This window comes from Triturus cristatus, chromosome 6 (assembly GCF_964204655.1).
Source record: "Triturus cristatus chromosome 6, aTriCri1.1, whole genome shotgun sequence".
Lineage (NCBI taxonomy): Eukaryota > Metazoa > Chordata > Amphibia > Caudata > Salamandridae > Triturus > Triturus cristatus.
The window spans coordinates 1,241,930,307-1,241,943,683 of record NC_140589.1 but is presented as its reverse complement, the minus strand read 5'-3'; the positions used below and the strand labels follow the sequence as shown (position 1 = coordinate 1,241,943,683).

Sequence of the window (13,377 nt, the reverse complement as noted above, 5' to 3'; positions counted from 1 at the left end):
CCACCTCCCAGACAGGATTTAGTATATTGGGGCTGGGTGGGTGCACTCTGAGAATGCCTGAAAGTCTACACTGGGGGCACATTTGGTGTCCCTGTGCATAGTCCAGCTCAAACCAGTTCTGGGAGCCATTGGCTCCTGCTCTGGCGCGAAACTGGACAAAAGGCATGTGTGTAGCCACCCCTCTGTCCTACCCCTCCCCTGGGAGGGTCCCGTGAATCTGTCCAACCCTCTCCTGTAGGTACAAAAGGGCTTACACAGCTGTAAGACTTTAGATTTTGAGTGGACAAGATTCTACAAGAAGAAACCACTGACCTTCGACCGTCTGGACACCTTGGACTTCGCTGGACCTTGACTAGGCTCGACTTTGTCCCCCTTTCCGTCCGAAGCTTAGTTTGTGCCTTTGCTTCATACAGGTTCTGTGCAGGACCTGTGGTGCACTTTTAGACAACAGAAAAATCTCCCTTGGAGTGAAGGAGTCATTCCCCTGCTTCGCAGGCACCTAAAGCGCAACTGACCGGTCTGCTGCTCCTGAGCTCCTGCGGACTCCGAAGATTACTGTAACACAGGAGGTGGGTTCCTGAAGGTCCCTGAGGTCGATCTGCGATCTCACTAAGTTTGAGGCCAGTATCCCTCGTGGCGGCTGTGTAACCCGAACCCCTGTGCACCGCGTTCATTAGCAAGTGCATATGCTTGTTGGCGATTCCCGAGCTTGTGAATTGGACTCTGTGTAGTCCTGAGCCTGAGCAGTATTTGCACCAAATAAATCCGGCCTCCTCGCACTGAGTGCTTTGTGGGCTGGTACTTTGCAATCTTGCTCGAGGTCCCCTCGCGACTCCTGGTCATCCAGCCTGTGGGTTCTCCTGAGGGTCATCTTGATTGTTCTCGGGCTTTCCTGGTTACTCCAGATGTGCCTTGACTCCCCATTGCTTGGGGAGTCCCCTGGACCTTGCTGCTCCACACCGAAACCGGTTTGTCCTTCCTGCGTGGGTTGCTCTTGTCAAGGCTTGTTGGTGCTCCCGCCGGACACCGACCCCTCAGCACCCGACATCCTTCGTGGGACAGCTGCCCTCCGGCTCCTGGTCGTCCTCGACATCTCCTGGTCCTCATGGCTGCATCCCTTCTTAGCACCTGAAGCACCCAACATCGGTGGGCATTCGTCTTCCGAGCCCCTGGTCACTCTGTAGTGACCCAGACTCTGTCACCTCTGCTTTCAGGTTTCTTCCATCTAGAAATCAGGCTTGGATTCCACCGGACCCTTTTCACCTTCCCGGCAGCAGTACTTTTTCACTTCCTTCCACTGAGAACGACGGAGGTTTCCGACAACACTTCAGACCTATGCACCAGGCTCCCCTGGGATAGGTAACTCGGGTACTATGGTATCCATGGGTGGGGTGGCTCTCTAAACTCTTAAGTTTGAAATTATTTGCTTGAAGTCCTCCTGAAAGGGGCTTAAAACTTTAAAAGTGTAACGTGACTTTCCTATAGCATTGTACAGAGCCCGCGGTCGAGTTCCCACACTGCACCCGGCCTCCATGGGGTCCCTGTCTACACACCTTGGGTGGTTCTTTGGGGTCCCAGCGATTCTACATGCTACAGACCTTGTCTTGATCTCAGTCGTGACTGTTATACCACTATTTTACTATATGGTTTGCCCCCCCGGAGCCCACTGTGTATTGTGCTACTTACAACTATTCTATTGATCTCGTATTGTGTGCTTTCTGTTCCATCCTCGTGTAGAGGATAGTAGAGTGTGTTATAGTATTAAATACATATTTTTATATAACTACTGTGTGGTTCTCCTTCATTTAGTCATTCAGGAGATGATATTCTGGTAAAACAAGCTGCTTTACATTCCTTCAAGATTAAGCCTGAAAGCTGCTCTCCACAGCTACCACTAGGATAGCTTTCTAAAGGTTATCTTTGACCTCATACATCATAAGGGTTGTGCAGACTGGTACAGGGTGGCCACTTTAATTAGTGGACAGCATATATCAGGCCACCTTCTCACACTTTGGCCAGAAGAACCTGTACTACCTGGCCCTCCGTCAACTGATCCAATCAGGAGTGGCCGGCTTCCATGAACAGAAGGGTGTAACCTCACTGAACAATTTGGAGCATCCAGTTATCTGAAGTTATCGACTGTCATCAGGGTAGGTGGTGCTGATTCCTGCCACCGACCAGTTGCCCATGATGGTGAGAGGGCTTATTAAAGGGGTTTGGAGGCTGCGGCTGCTGGGGTGGGAGGGGGGTTGGGTGGAATGGGCAAATCTCTGGCCTTGTGTCGCATATATCTTCAGGGAGCCATGTCGAGGCCACAAAAGGACTGGTGAACCTGCTGGTCATCGTGTTTGGGAGGAAATGGACAAGCCTGGCGGTAGCCCCTACCATACCCACGAAAGGCAGAATGGGTCTGGCATGGGCCGTTGAGAGTCCCAACGACAGGGCGGTGACCTTTCTGTCCTTAAACTGCTAGAGTACCAAATCTAACTTGACCCCAAATAGGCGAGTGCCATTGAAGAGCATTTCCCTAAGGGATGCCTGAACATCTCCTAAAAGCCAGTTTACCGCAGCCAGACATGGCAATGAAGTGCCATCGACAAAGTAATCGCTCTACCTAGTGAGTCGGTTGTGTCCAGTTCACATATTGTGAAATTTGCTGCCTTCCTGCCATCAGCAATAGCCTTGGACAGAATGGCTCTGGCCTCCTTCGAGACCATGGGCAGCACTTGCGCAACAGACTCCCAAGCTCTGTAGGAATACCGGCCAGAGAAACACGTGGTGTTCACTGACCACAGTATAAGGCCGGTGAAAGAGAAAATCCTCTTGGCAAAGGTGTCCAGCCTCTTGTATTCCCTATCCAGTGGTGTGGTAGGGAACGTACCAGGGTTAACCTTAGACGTGGAGGCATTTGAGGACCAGCCTCTCTGGGGTGGGGTGCTGGGTGAGGAGAGCCGGATCCTTAGGTGCAGGACACTGCAGCATGCAATCATTCTGTGCACAGGAGTGCCTGTGCAGAGCTTTAACCAGGCCCATGCAGGACATCAGTGAGGGTTTCTTTAAAGAGGAAAATAGGTTCCATGAGGTCTACCCAGGGTTGAAGCACCACTGTCAAGACATAAGCCTTGACTGCCACAGAGGGTAAGGTATGGTCCAGAACGCCCTCCTCACCACCATGGCAAATTAAGTTCCTTTCTCTAATGCCACACTATGAGGTGAGGCAAGGCCAGTGTCTGGAGAGGTGTCCAGACAACTGGCATCCGCCAATTCGTATGCCAGTTATCCTCAGCCAAGGTCTCTTCCAGGGGGTTGGGATAACCATAAGGATCTTCAGATCTACCCCAGTCATATTCTTCAGAAGGCTTGTCAGAGAAAGAAGGTGCTGTCTCCGACCCAGAGGGTCTTGGTCTGGTCGACGCCAGAGTCTACGTCAGATGATGTTAGTCCGTCTCCTTATAGGAGTCGGTTATAACGATGTGGTCACAAAACAGAACAGTGCCACTGGAACAGACTACAGGTAAGGTCACACACTCGTGACCAGAGCCGATCCAGGAACGGATCCAAAAGGGCCCAAATGGTGCCAAGGGGTGAATCCGCCACAGGAATTCAGTTGGGGCACCTACTGTGCCCATAGTGTCTGAAGGCGCTTCAGAAGGGATGGCCTTCCAAAATAAGAGATGCATGGCCTCAGTAAATTCAGCTGGGAAAGAGGAGGAGGCAGGGTGGGTCGCTCGGGGAAATTCTGGGAGATGCGGAGGGGACCAAGACTCAGGTTCTGAGGCTGATGTGTGGGATTGGGGCCTAGATTTGTGGCGTTGTTCCGGCACCCCATCTGATGACTCGGACCATCACTTTTAAGTCCAAGAACACTTTGACTTACTGGATTTCCTTTTCCTGTGGGACTTACACGGAAAGGATTTTGAACGCGACGACAACTGGCTCCAAGACCAGGCTCGGGAACTTCCCTCCGACCGGGACCTCTGGAGGTGCAGAGTTGTCCAGGTTTAGGTGACCAGGAGCTTCAGGGAGTGCTATCGGACCACCCTGGAGTTCATCTATGAACAGCCTTGACAAGCATGGAAATCATGGACCAGCTCCTGGTACGATAAGCAAACCAGGTGGGGGTCTGTCACAGACATCTGCCTGTGACTGGATGTACAGAGTTTTAAAACACACAGGTTTTTTAGGGGACATCCCTAATGCACACTAGGAACTTGGCTCACAAAGAATTTTGACTAAAAACAGAGCTGATTAATGCAACGTACTGGCACGGAGAGGTACTGCTCAAAAATGTTCTGGATCCAGTCTGACGCATGGGGGAATATTCCAAGGTAAGGAACCTGCAGATAGAATTCTCTACTGGATACATTCAATTTACGGCAATGTATTTTATAAACAACAAAAATAAATGCAAGTAATAAACTTTGAAACTGAAATTTCAGGTTCAAATGGACAGCTTGTCTTCTTAACGATTCTAAAAAATCTACTTATCAGTACTCTACAAAACTAAAATAAATGTTTTGTTATTTATATGCAACAATCATCGAAGAAAACAAGTTTGGTCATCATGTCTTTAAATTAAATCCTTTTTTAATTTTAAGTTACATTGACGAACAAACTATGCTGAACATTTAAAAGAAACGTTCTCCATAATAAGCAGAGCCTATGACACTTTGACAAGGAACATAAAAAATAACTGACAGTTAATGTCAGACATGTCCTGAACTCCCATTCCTTACCTTGGTTTGCTTGCCTCAAGCTTGTAGTAGCCAAATAAACGATTTCTGCAGTTCTTTGAATGTCAGGAACCAACAATGTCAGCCCCTCAGGTTCAGGGTCAGAGGCATCTGGTTTCGCTCCAGCTTTAGCCTTATCTTTCTTGGACCTACATATTATATTGGAAGTGGAAGAGCAAGAAGGTAAGTCAAAACATCAATGATGTTGTGTATTAAATTTAAGAAGAAATTTAAAAAAGTCATACAGATAAAAAAAGACAGTTAGGAGTGCAGCAGCATGCAAGAAGAGTTTCATAGAAAAAAGGATTTAATATGAGAGAACAAACTAGCCAACAGTACGGTGGGGTGGAGGGGAATGGGAAGATAAAAGCAAATTGAAAGCAGATATATATGGAAAAAATCCCATCACAAAAATGTCTTTGCCCAGCTGCTTAAGTCTCTGAGTAGGTGGATAAAGACAAAGCAAAAGGGATTCCCAAGTTCGTCTAGAATTACTTCTAAGCACTGGTTATCATTAGGTTAAAGAAAGTTATCTCTTCCTTGAGACCAACATTTTTTATTGCCAGTAAACACGTTATTTACCTTATACAACCATCTTTCTGGTGGATATGCAATCTACCTGCCGATTCTTTGCCTTTGAGTCCTTCCAGGCACTAGGTTTGATCAAGAAACTTGAAACAGTTCTACTGCACTTATAGGTTGTTCACTGGCCCAGATTTGCACCAGAGATGTGATTTCACTGAGCAATATAAGGTGCAAACCCTGCACACTGTCGCCAGTTCCCTGTACTATTTTCCATGACTTTAAAGGTGGAGACATGGTCAATAAAATTGATAGAAATGGCAACATTCCAAAACTAAATTGACACCTTATTAATGGTTTTAAGACCACTCTACAGACCAGGGGGGGTGGGCGGGATCAGTAAGGAATCTGCAAGTAGGCAGAGCATCCACCAGAATAAAAAGTTACTTGCCTTTGGTAACAAACTTTCTGGCGGATACTTAAGACATCGCGGATTCCTCACCTTCTGAATATCCCAGGAGGCAGAATGGACAGGAAATATTTCCAACAATTCTCCGACATAGGTAGGAGACACTGGGTCCGAGTCAACGCTGAAAGTGACGACATTCGTGAGCCATAAAGCGTCCACCCAGTAGCCCTGACATAAGTTTCTCATCTATTTTTTCTGAGCCAATGAAGCAGAAATTCAACAAAGTGCTTTGTAACCATATTAGCATGGTCATGATCACCCTTCAGGATGAGGAGGAGGGCTGTGTGCTAAGTAAGGAATCTGAAGGTAGACCGAGTATCTACCAGAAAGATTGTTACCAAATGAAAGTAACTTTTTCTTCTGATGGACATCTAGCAGCAAATTCCTCATCTTTTGAATAGATTATCAAGCAGTATACCATTTGGCGACGGGGCTTGAATGTATTATGCCCCCCAATAAAGCCCTGAAGGACTGACCAAGCAAATTGACCCACTTGTGCACTTCTGAATTTAAGAAGCAGTGCTTAGCAAAAGTATGAACGAATGCCCATGTTGCCACCCTGATGATTTCAGCCACAGGAACACCCCTCGTTAATGCTGAGATGGAAAACTTTGCCCTGGTGGGATGGGCCCTAAAGCTCTTACATGGTTCTTTCTGTGCTAGAGTGAAACACATTTTAATTCACAGGATGATCCACTTTGATAAGGTTCTCTTTGGAATGGCTTTTCTCTTTCTCTTACTTACATACCCTACAAAAAGCTCGTCATTGACCATGAAATCCCTGGTTCAGTCACTATATAAAAACTAACTGCCCCTTTTAGATCCAGTCTGTGTAATCTCTTCTGCTCCTTGATGGGATGTGGAGAGGGAAGAAGGAAGGAATAATAATGAATTAACCCAGATTAAATGGGGCATTACCTTAGGAAGAAAAGCAGCTCTGGTTCAAAGAATCAATTGGTTAGGGAGAAAACATATAAAAGGAAGGTGCCTGCTTAGCACTTGGAAAATCACTGACGCACCTCGCTGACTTAATGGCAACTAGGAAAAGCATTTTAAACGTTAAAGGCCTCAGTTGACAACTATGAAACCTCTATAACGGAGACCCCATCAAAAATGTCAAAACAAGACTAAGGTCACGTTGAAAACGAGATTCCTTTTAAAATGTGGTTAGTTTTGGTGTTCTGGCCAGATGACCACCAGTGGCGTTTTTGACCTACCAAAATAGTATTACTTGCCATAATTACCAGACTATTAAATAGTTCAACATCTGTACTTCCATACAGACTGCAAAATATTTAAATTCATAACAAACATCTGACTGTCACGTTTTCAGTGTGGAAACTTAAATGAGTTCCTATTAGTAAATAGAAAAAAAGAACTATTGTGCTTCTACTATTGTCAATGACAATCCTCTTACAAAAGATAATTTTGCAAAGGGAAATTAGTGATATGATGATTGAAAGGCATACTTATATGCTGGTCTGACAGCATCAAGGCTTTCTGCTTACTTTGAAACAAGCTGAAAGTATATGTAAATAAGGTGCCTTTACAAGATTCAACAACAAAGTAATTCTGATAATGCAGTGTGGACCTAAGGAGAATAAATTGATTCATGGAGTTTGTTGCTGTCTAGCAGATGTCCGGGGCTGGGACACCCCAAGCTAAGGCCGTAGTCACAGCTTTTCACCTGGTGAAATAGTCTCTTAATCCCTCAAGGGGCTGATTCTTAGCCAAAACATAGCAGATCTTTATGCAGAAAACTGTCCTTTTCTGCACTGCCCGACCTTTCTTAGCTCCCACGTACCCCACAAAGTTTGTCATCCACCCTGAACTCTTTTGTGCAGTCAAGGTAGAACGACAAAGCTCTTTTTGGGTACAGACGGAGGAGACGCTCCTCTTCTTTAGAGGGATGCGCAGGAGTGAAGAAACCGGGCAGAGTGATAGATTGCCTCAGATGGAATGGGGTCACCACCTTTCGAAGAAATTAAGCACGGGTGCAAAGCACACTTTATTTACAAAAATCCTCATATAGGGGGTCTTACATGATAACGCCTGCAAATCACTCACCCTCTGGGCAGATGTTATCACCGTCACAAAGAATGTCTTGATGTTAAGCAGTCAGAGGGGATAGTTGTGCAAAGGCTTGAGAGGAGCACACAAGAAAAGCGAGGACCACATTAAGGTCCCACTTGGGCATGACAAAGGGAGTGGGTGGAAACAACTGACCCAGCCCTATCAAAAACCTATTTAAAATTGGTGATTTAAAGAGACCGGGTTGATCTGGCAGCCGCAAAAAAGCTGATAGAGCAGAAAGATAAACCTTAAGAGTACCCAAAGCAGAGCTCTGCTGGCGAAGGGTAAGAATGAAAAGAAGAACAGAGAGCGAAGCAGAAAGAGGGTCAATAGACCTTTCGCTAGAGTATGATACAAACTTTTGCCAACAGCAGGCGTACACCGCCATAGTGGAGGGCCGCCTGGCTGGCAAAATAACTGTAGGAGCGTAGGATCTGCTTCCTATAATTACCCCCACTTTTTGCTGATGTTTCACTGTTTTCGACTTAGACTGGTTGGGATCCTGCTATCCAGGACCACAGCCTAGATGCTTTCTCTCTAAATTGATTACATGTACTTTAGGTACACTTCAGATTGGATTCTAGGGTACCCTTATAAGTCCCTAGTATATGGTGAATGAGTTACTTACCTTTGGTAACGATGTATCTGGTAGAGACATAGTTCAGCTGCAGATCCCTTAACTTAGAATATCCCCAGGCGTCAGACTGGATCCGGAAAACTTTCCGCAGCAGCACCTCTGCGCACCGGGGGCAGCGCCGCACGACTCCGCCCTGACGTCATCCACGGACGTGACGTCAGCGGAGCAATATATGCCTCTCCCGGCGCGTTGACGTCACTTTTCGGCGGATAAACTTTTCCGCACCGCAACGCGGGGCCACCACCAAAAAACTGTTAGAATATGGGAACAGTGTGCGAAAATGATGAAAAGGCATGGAATTATGAGAAACTGCACCATAAAGGAAAGTGCCAGGCACTGTATATTGGAAACTAGTAAAGGGAAAGAGCAGAGCACCGCTCTGAGAAGCAACCCTGCAAAAGTGAAGGCCAACCACCCTGGGAGGTAAATGAAGATGTAAACAACATCATGGCAGACAACAGAAAGTCAGCAACCTTAATGTATAACCGTGAAGGACAAGTCCGGAATATAGGATCTAGGACAATTGACCACAAGACGTCACCAGAAAGAGACGTTGTATCCCCAATAGAAGATTCAAAAATTGTGGCAGAGCCAATAGACCTCAAACCAATGGAGCACAGGGCTGGTAAGCGACCTCAAGGTGATAAGAAAGGGAGAGCGGGGGGTGGGAAAAAACATGAATAGAACCCACACTGTACAAACCATGGTGTAGGGTTGGAAAGGATACATGACACATGAGCATACCGTCCAATTACGAAAATAAGCGGAGTAGAGCTATGAAAGCAGAATGAAGCATTCTGTGTGGAAGTGAAGTGAAAGTGTCACCCTGCAGAAGGATCAAGCCACCCGAAGGGAGGCGAGAGCAGAAAGCCCAACCTGAAAAGGTCCTCGCAAAACGGGAAAGACAGGCGGGCGTTAAGGAATCTGCGGCTAGACTATGTCTCTACCATATACATCGTTACCGAAGGTAAGTAACTCGTTTATCTGATAGAGACGTCTAGCCGCAGAGTCCTTAACTTAGAATAGATACCAAAGCCATACCCATAGAGGAGGTGGGTCTGCGACTGAACCCCACCAAGTTCTAGAGAGAACTTGGCCGTCAAGAAAGTGACTAAAACAGCGCCGTCAATCATTTGACGAAGCACAGTGGGAGCGCAGCTAACTCCTAGACCATGAAGCTCAGAAGAGAACAGAGAACAATGGAAGGCAAAGGTAACACAAGAACAGCCCGAAAACCCCTTTTGTGTATAACGGGTTGAGAGAGGGAATGTCTAGAGCCAGGAAAGGAACGAAAGGCAGACCTGTGCGCAGTGGAGGAAAGGCCCAAGGACTGGGCCGTTGCCCGAGAGTCCTGAAAAGTTCCAACGTGCCATCCGGGTTGTTATTAAAGAGGCACGTGCCATCAAAGGGCATGTCCAACAAAGCATTCTGGACATCCCCTGAGAAGCCAGTGGCTCTGAGCGCCACAGTTGTGGAAAATGCCCTGCCGAGGGAGTCAGCAGTATCAGGGCCACCACATATAGTAAACGTTGCCGCATCTCTCCCCTCGATAATTGCTTGGGCGAGTACTGACCGAGCGTCCGTCGGACATTGAGGCAGCACCAGCGCCACTGTGTCCTACACAGAGTGGGAATAGCAGGCCAAAAGGCATGCAGTATGCACTGTTCGCAGTCCCGAAGTGACAGAGGTAAAACCTTGTTCCCAGACCGCTCAAACCTTTTTTTTTTCTTCTTTTTTTGGGGTGCCCTATCCGGAAGTGCAGAAGGGAATGTGCTGGGAGAAGCAGAGGCCTGGACAACCAGACTGTCCGGCGTCAGGTGTTATGTGAGGAAACTGGGATCGCCCAAGGCCGGGCGATGCCGTAGTGCCACACTCCTATCCACAGGAGTACCTGTGGGAGGCGTGGACCAGGCCCCCAGAGGACGTCTGTAAGTGTGTGATTAAAGGGCAGCAGCGGCTCCGTGTAGGAGGCCCCTGGCCGAACTACCTCAGTCAGGAGATTGGTCCTGAGAGACACCGTAGGGAGCTTGAGGTTAAGAGCCTCAGCCGCCCTGCGCAACACCACAGAAAATGTACCATTCTGCTCCGTAGCCACGGAGGAAGAGACAAGTGTACCTGGCATGGAGATAAATTCCAGATCGCTCAGATCCTCCACATTGGCATCCTAGTGTGGTGCATTCCCACACTGAGCTGCGAGCGGGTCCCTAGACCCCTCCCAGTCATTGCCGTCGGCTGTTTGAAAGGCCGGAGACAGCAGCGGCGCCGAGGCCGGAGACAGCCGGTGGCGCCGAGGCCGGAGCTAGTTGGCGGTGCCGCGGCCGAAGCCAGCAGCGGCGCGGAGGCTGGAGCCAGCGGCGGCGCCTGAGGCCATAGCCAGCGGCAGGGCTGAGGCCGGAGCCATCGGCGGGTCCAAGGCCGGAGCCAAAGGCAGGGCCGGAGCCAACGGCTTCCCTGGGTATCTTGCCGGGGCCAAAGGCGGCGGCACGGAGGCAGAACAACCCAACGGTTCCACGGGGCCCAAAGGCGCTCCGGAGGGACCCAAAGGGGCAAATAAATGGTCCATGGCCGATAGGAACACTTGTACTCCTACCGGAGTCGCGTACGGCCCTGGAGAAGGCGGGTAGGCTGCAGGCAACAGCGGAGGCTCTACCGGAGCCACGGGCGAGTGACCAGGGTGCTGGGTTTTATGTGAGAGGGTGCAACTGCATGAGCAGAGCCCCTCTGCAGCCTCCAGAACCTCTATTCCGGGGTTGTTTGTGATGCAGCCTACCATATACTCTTAAGTGCATTATAACCTCGAGGTAAATGCTAACTTTAAAACGGCTGCATGGAAACATGTCGTGCTTGGTGTCAAACACCTTGGAATCGTACCTCCACACCAGTAACTGGTGTGGGAGGTATGATTCCACCCTACTATTATTATTATGAAATCTGTTTATTGGCATTTTGTTAATATAGACATAGCACATAGTACACATGAATTACCTTACAGGCAATGAGTCAGCGACTCTGATGATACACCACCAGTCATGAGCATGGTAAACAACAAGATCAAGCGCCGCACCCGTGTGCTAAGTAAGATGAATCTTGTGGGTCTCCGGACCAACACCCTTATCTAAACAGTTCCATGAAACAATAAGAAGAAAGAGGCAAAACAACAAAGGCCCCAGCATAACAGCAGCAGCAGGTTCGGTTTTTTACCATATGATCCCCAAGGTTCCTCCCCCGACCCGACCCCCCCTACCAGCTCCCCACCCCCTGGTACAAACAGTTCCATTAAATGATTCCACCCTACTAGAGGGAGAAATATGACAGCACCGGTACACCTGGTACCAGCTTTGCTAGCCCTGGCATCACAAAATGAATGCTGCCAGCCACAGATACGAGTCTGCCCTCCTGCTCTGGCACGAAACTGGACAAAGGACATGGGTGAAGCCACCCCTCTGTCCTGACCCTCCCATAGGTGGGTGCCCAGAGTTTGTCCCACCCCTTCCTTGGGTATAAAGTAGGAACCACTGGCTACAGGACTTTAGATTTACCTGGACGAAACTCTACAGAAACCAAGTACTTCAACTATCTACACTACGTTGGATGACCGGAAAATATACCTTGGAGTAAAGGAGTTACTCCCCTGCAAGGCAGGCACCAAAAACGCATCTGACCGGTTTGCATCTACGCAGCTCCTGACGGACTCCGAAGCTTTTGCAACACAGGAGGTGGGTTCCTAAGCTTCCCCGAGGCCGACCAGTGCTCTCAGCAAACCTGAGACCTGCAGCCCTCGTGGGGACCGTGCAACCCGAACCCCTGGACACCGTGCACATTTGCAGCAGCATATGCTTTTTGGCAATCCCTGAGGCTGTGCTTTGGGTTACTTGTAGTCCAGAACCCGAGCAGTGATTCCACCGAAGATTACTGGCCTACACTCCAGGAGTGTTCCGTGCGCTGGTATTTTGTGATTCCTCTCGAGGTCCCTTCGCGATCCCTGGTCGGTCGAACTGTGGGTCCCTGAGAAGGGTACTTTAACTTTCAGTGGGCTTTCCTGGTTGCTCCAGACGTGCCCTGACTCTCCATCGCTTGGGGAGTCCACAGGACGTTGCTGGTCCACACCGAAGCATCTTTTCTCTGATCGCGTGGGTTGCAGTTGCCAAGGCTTGTTGGTCTCCAATCCAGACACTGACCCCCCAGCACTCGACATCCCTCGTGGGACAGCTCGCCTGCAGACTTTGGTCATCGTCATCTCCGTGTCCCCGTGGCTGCAGAGTCAAGCTTCACCTCTTCGCACCTGAAACACCAGACATCGGTGGGCATTCGTCTATCGTGCCCCTGGTCACTGGCAAGTGACCCAGACTCTGTCCCCTCTGCTTTCTGGTTCTTCACAGCTCCGATCCAGACTTGGATCACACCGGACACTTTTCCTCTTCACGGCATCAGCACTTTGCAGCATCATGCCATTGAAAACAACTGACACCTATGCACCCGGCTTCCCTGGATTAGGTAATAGGAGTACTCCGGTGTTCACATGGGTGCTGGCCTTAGAACCTTCTAAGTTTGAAAGGGTTTGCTCAAAGTCCTCTCCTAAGTGTCCTTATTCTTTAAAATTCCAACCGCGACTTTCCCATAGGATTGTACGGAGCTCGCGGCTGTGTTCTCACACTGCACGCGTCCCCCGTGGGTCCCCTGTGTCACTACCTTGTGTGGTTCTTTGGGGTCCCAGCGATTCTACGTGCTCTAGGCACTGTGTCTAGTCAAGTCGTGGTTGTTTTACCACTTTAATATATAGTTTGGTCTCCCTCTGGAGCCCATTGTGTATTGTGCTATTTACCGTCGTTCTAGTGCTTTAATATTGTGTATCTTGTTCCCTAATCTCATAAAGAGGTTAGTAGAGAGTGTTTAGTAATAAATATATATATTTTATATATATGCACCTTGTGTGGTTCTCCTTG

The 13,377-nt window shown here is 48.6% G+C and overlaps 1 protein-coding gene across 1 annotated transcript in view; it reads right to left on the bottom strand.

The window, feature by feature from the left end:
• The window catches only part of BIRC6 (baculoviral IAP repeat containing 6), a 1,973,616-nt gene that overhangs the window by 118,339 nt on the left and 1,841,900 nt on the right, over positions 1–13,377 (bottom strand). The window contains exon 67 of the mRNA XM_085609819.1: positions 4,737–4,882. Within this exon, the coding sequence (XP_085465945.1) occupies positions 4,737–4,882 (146 nt within the window). The remainder of the gene's footprint in view (positions 1–4,736; positions 4,883–13,377) is intronic.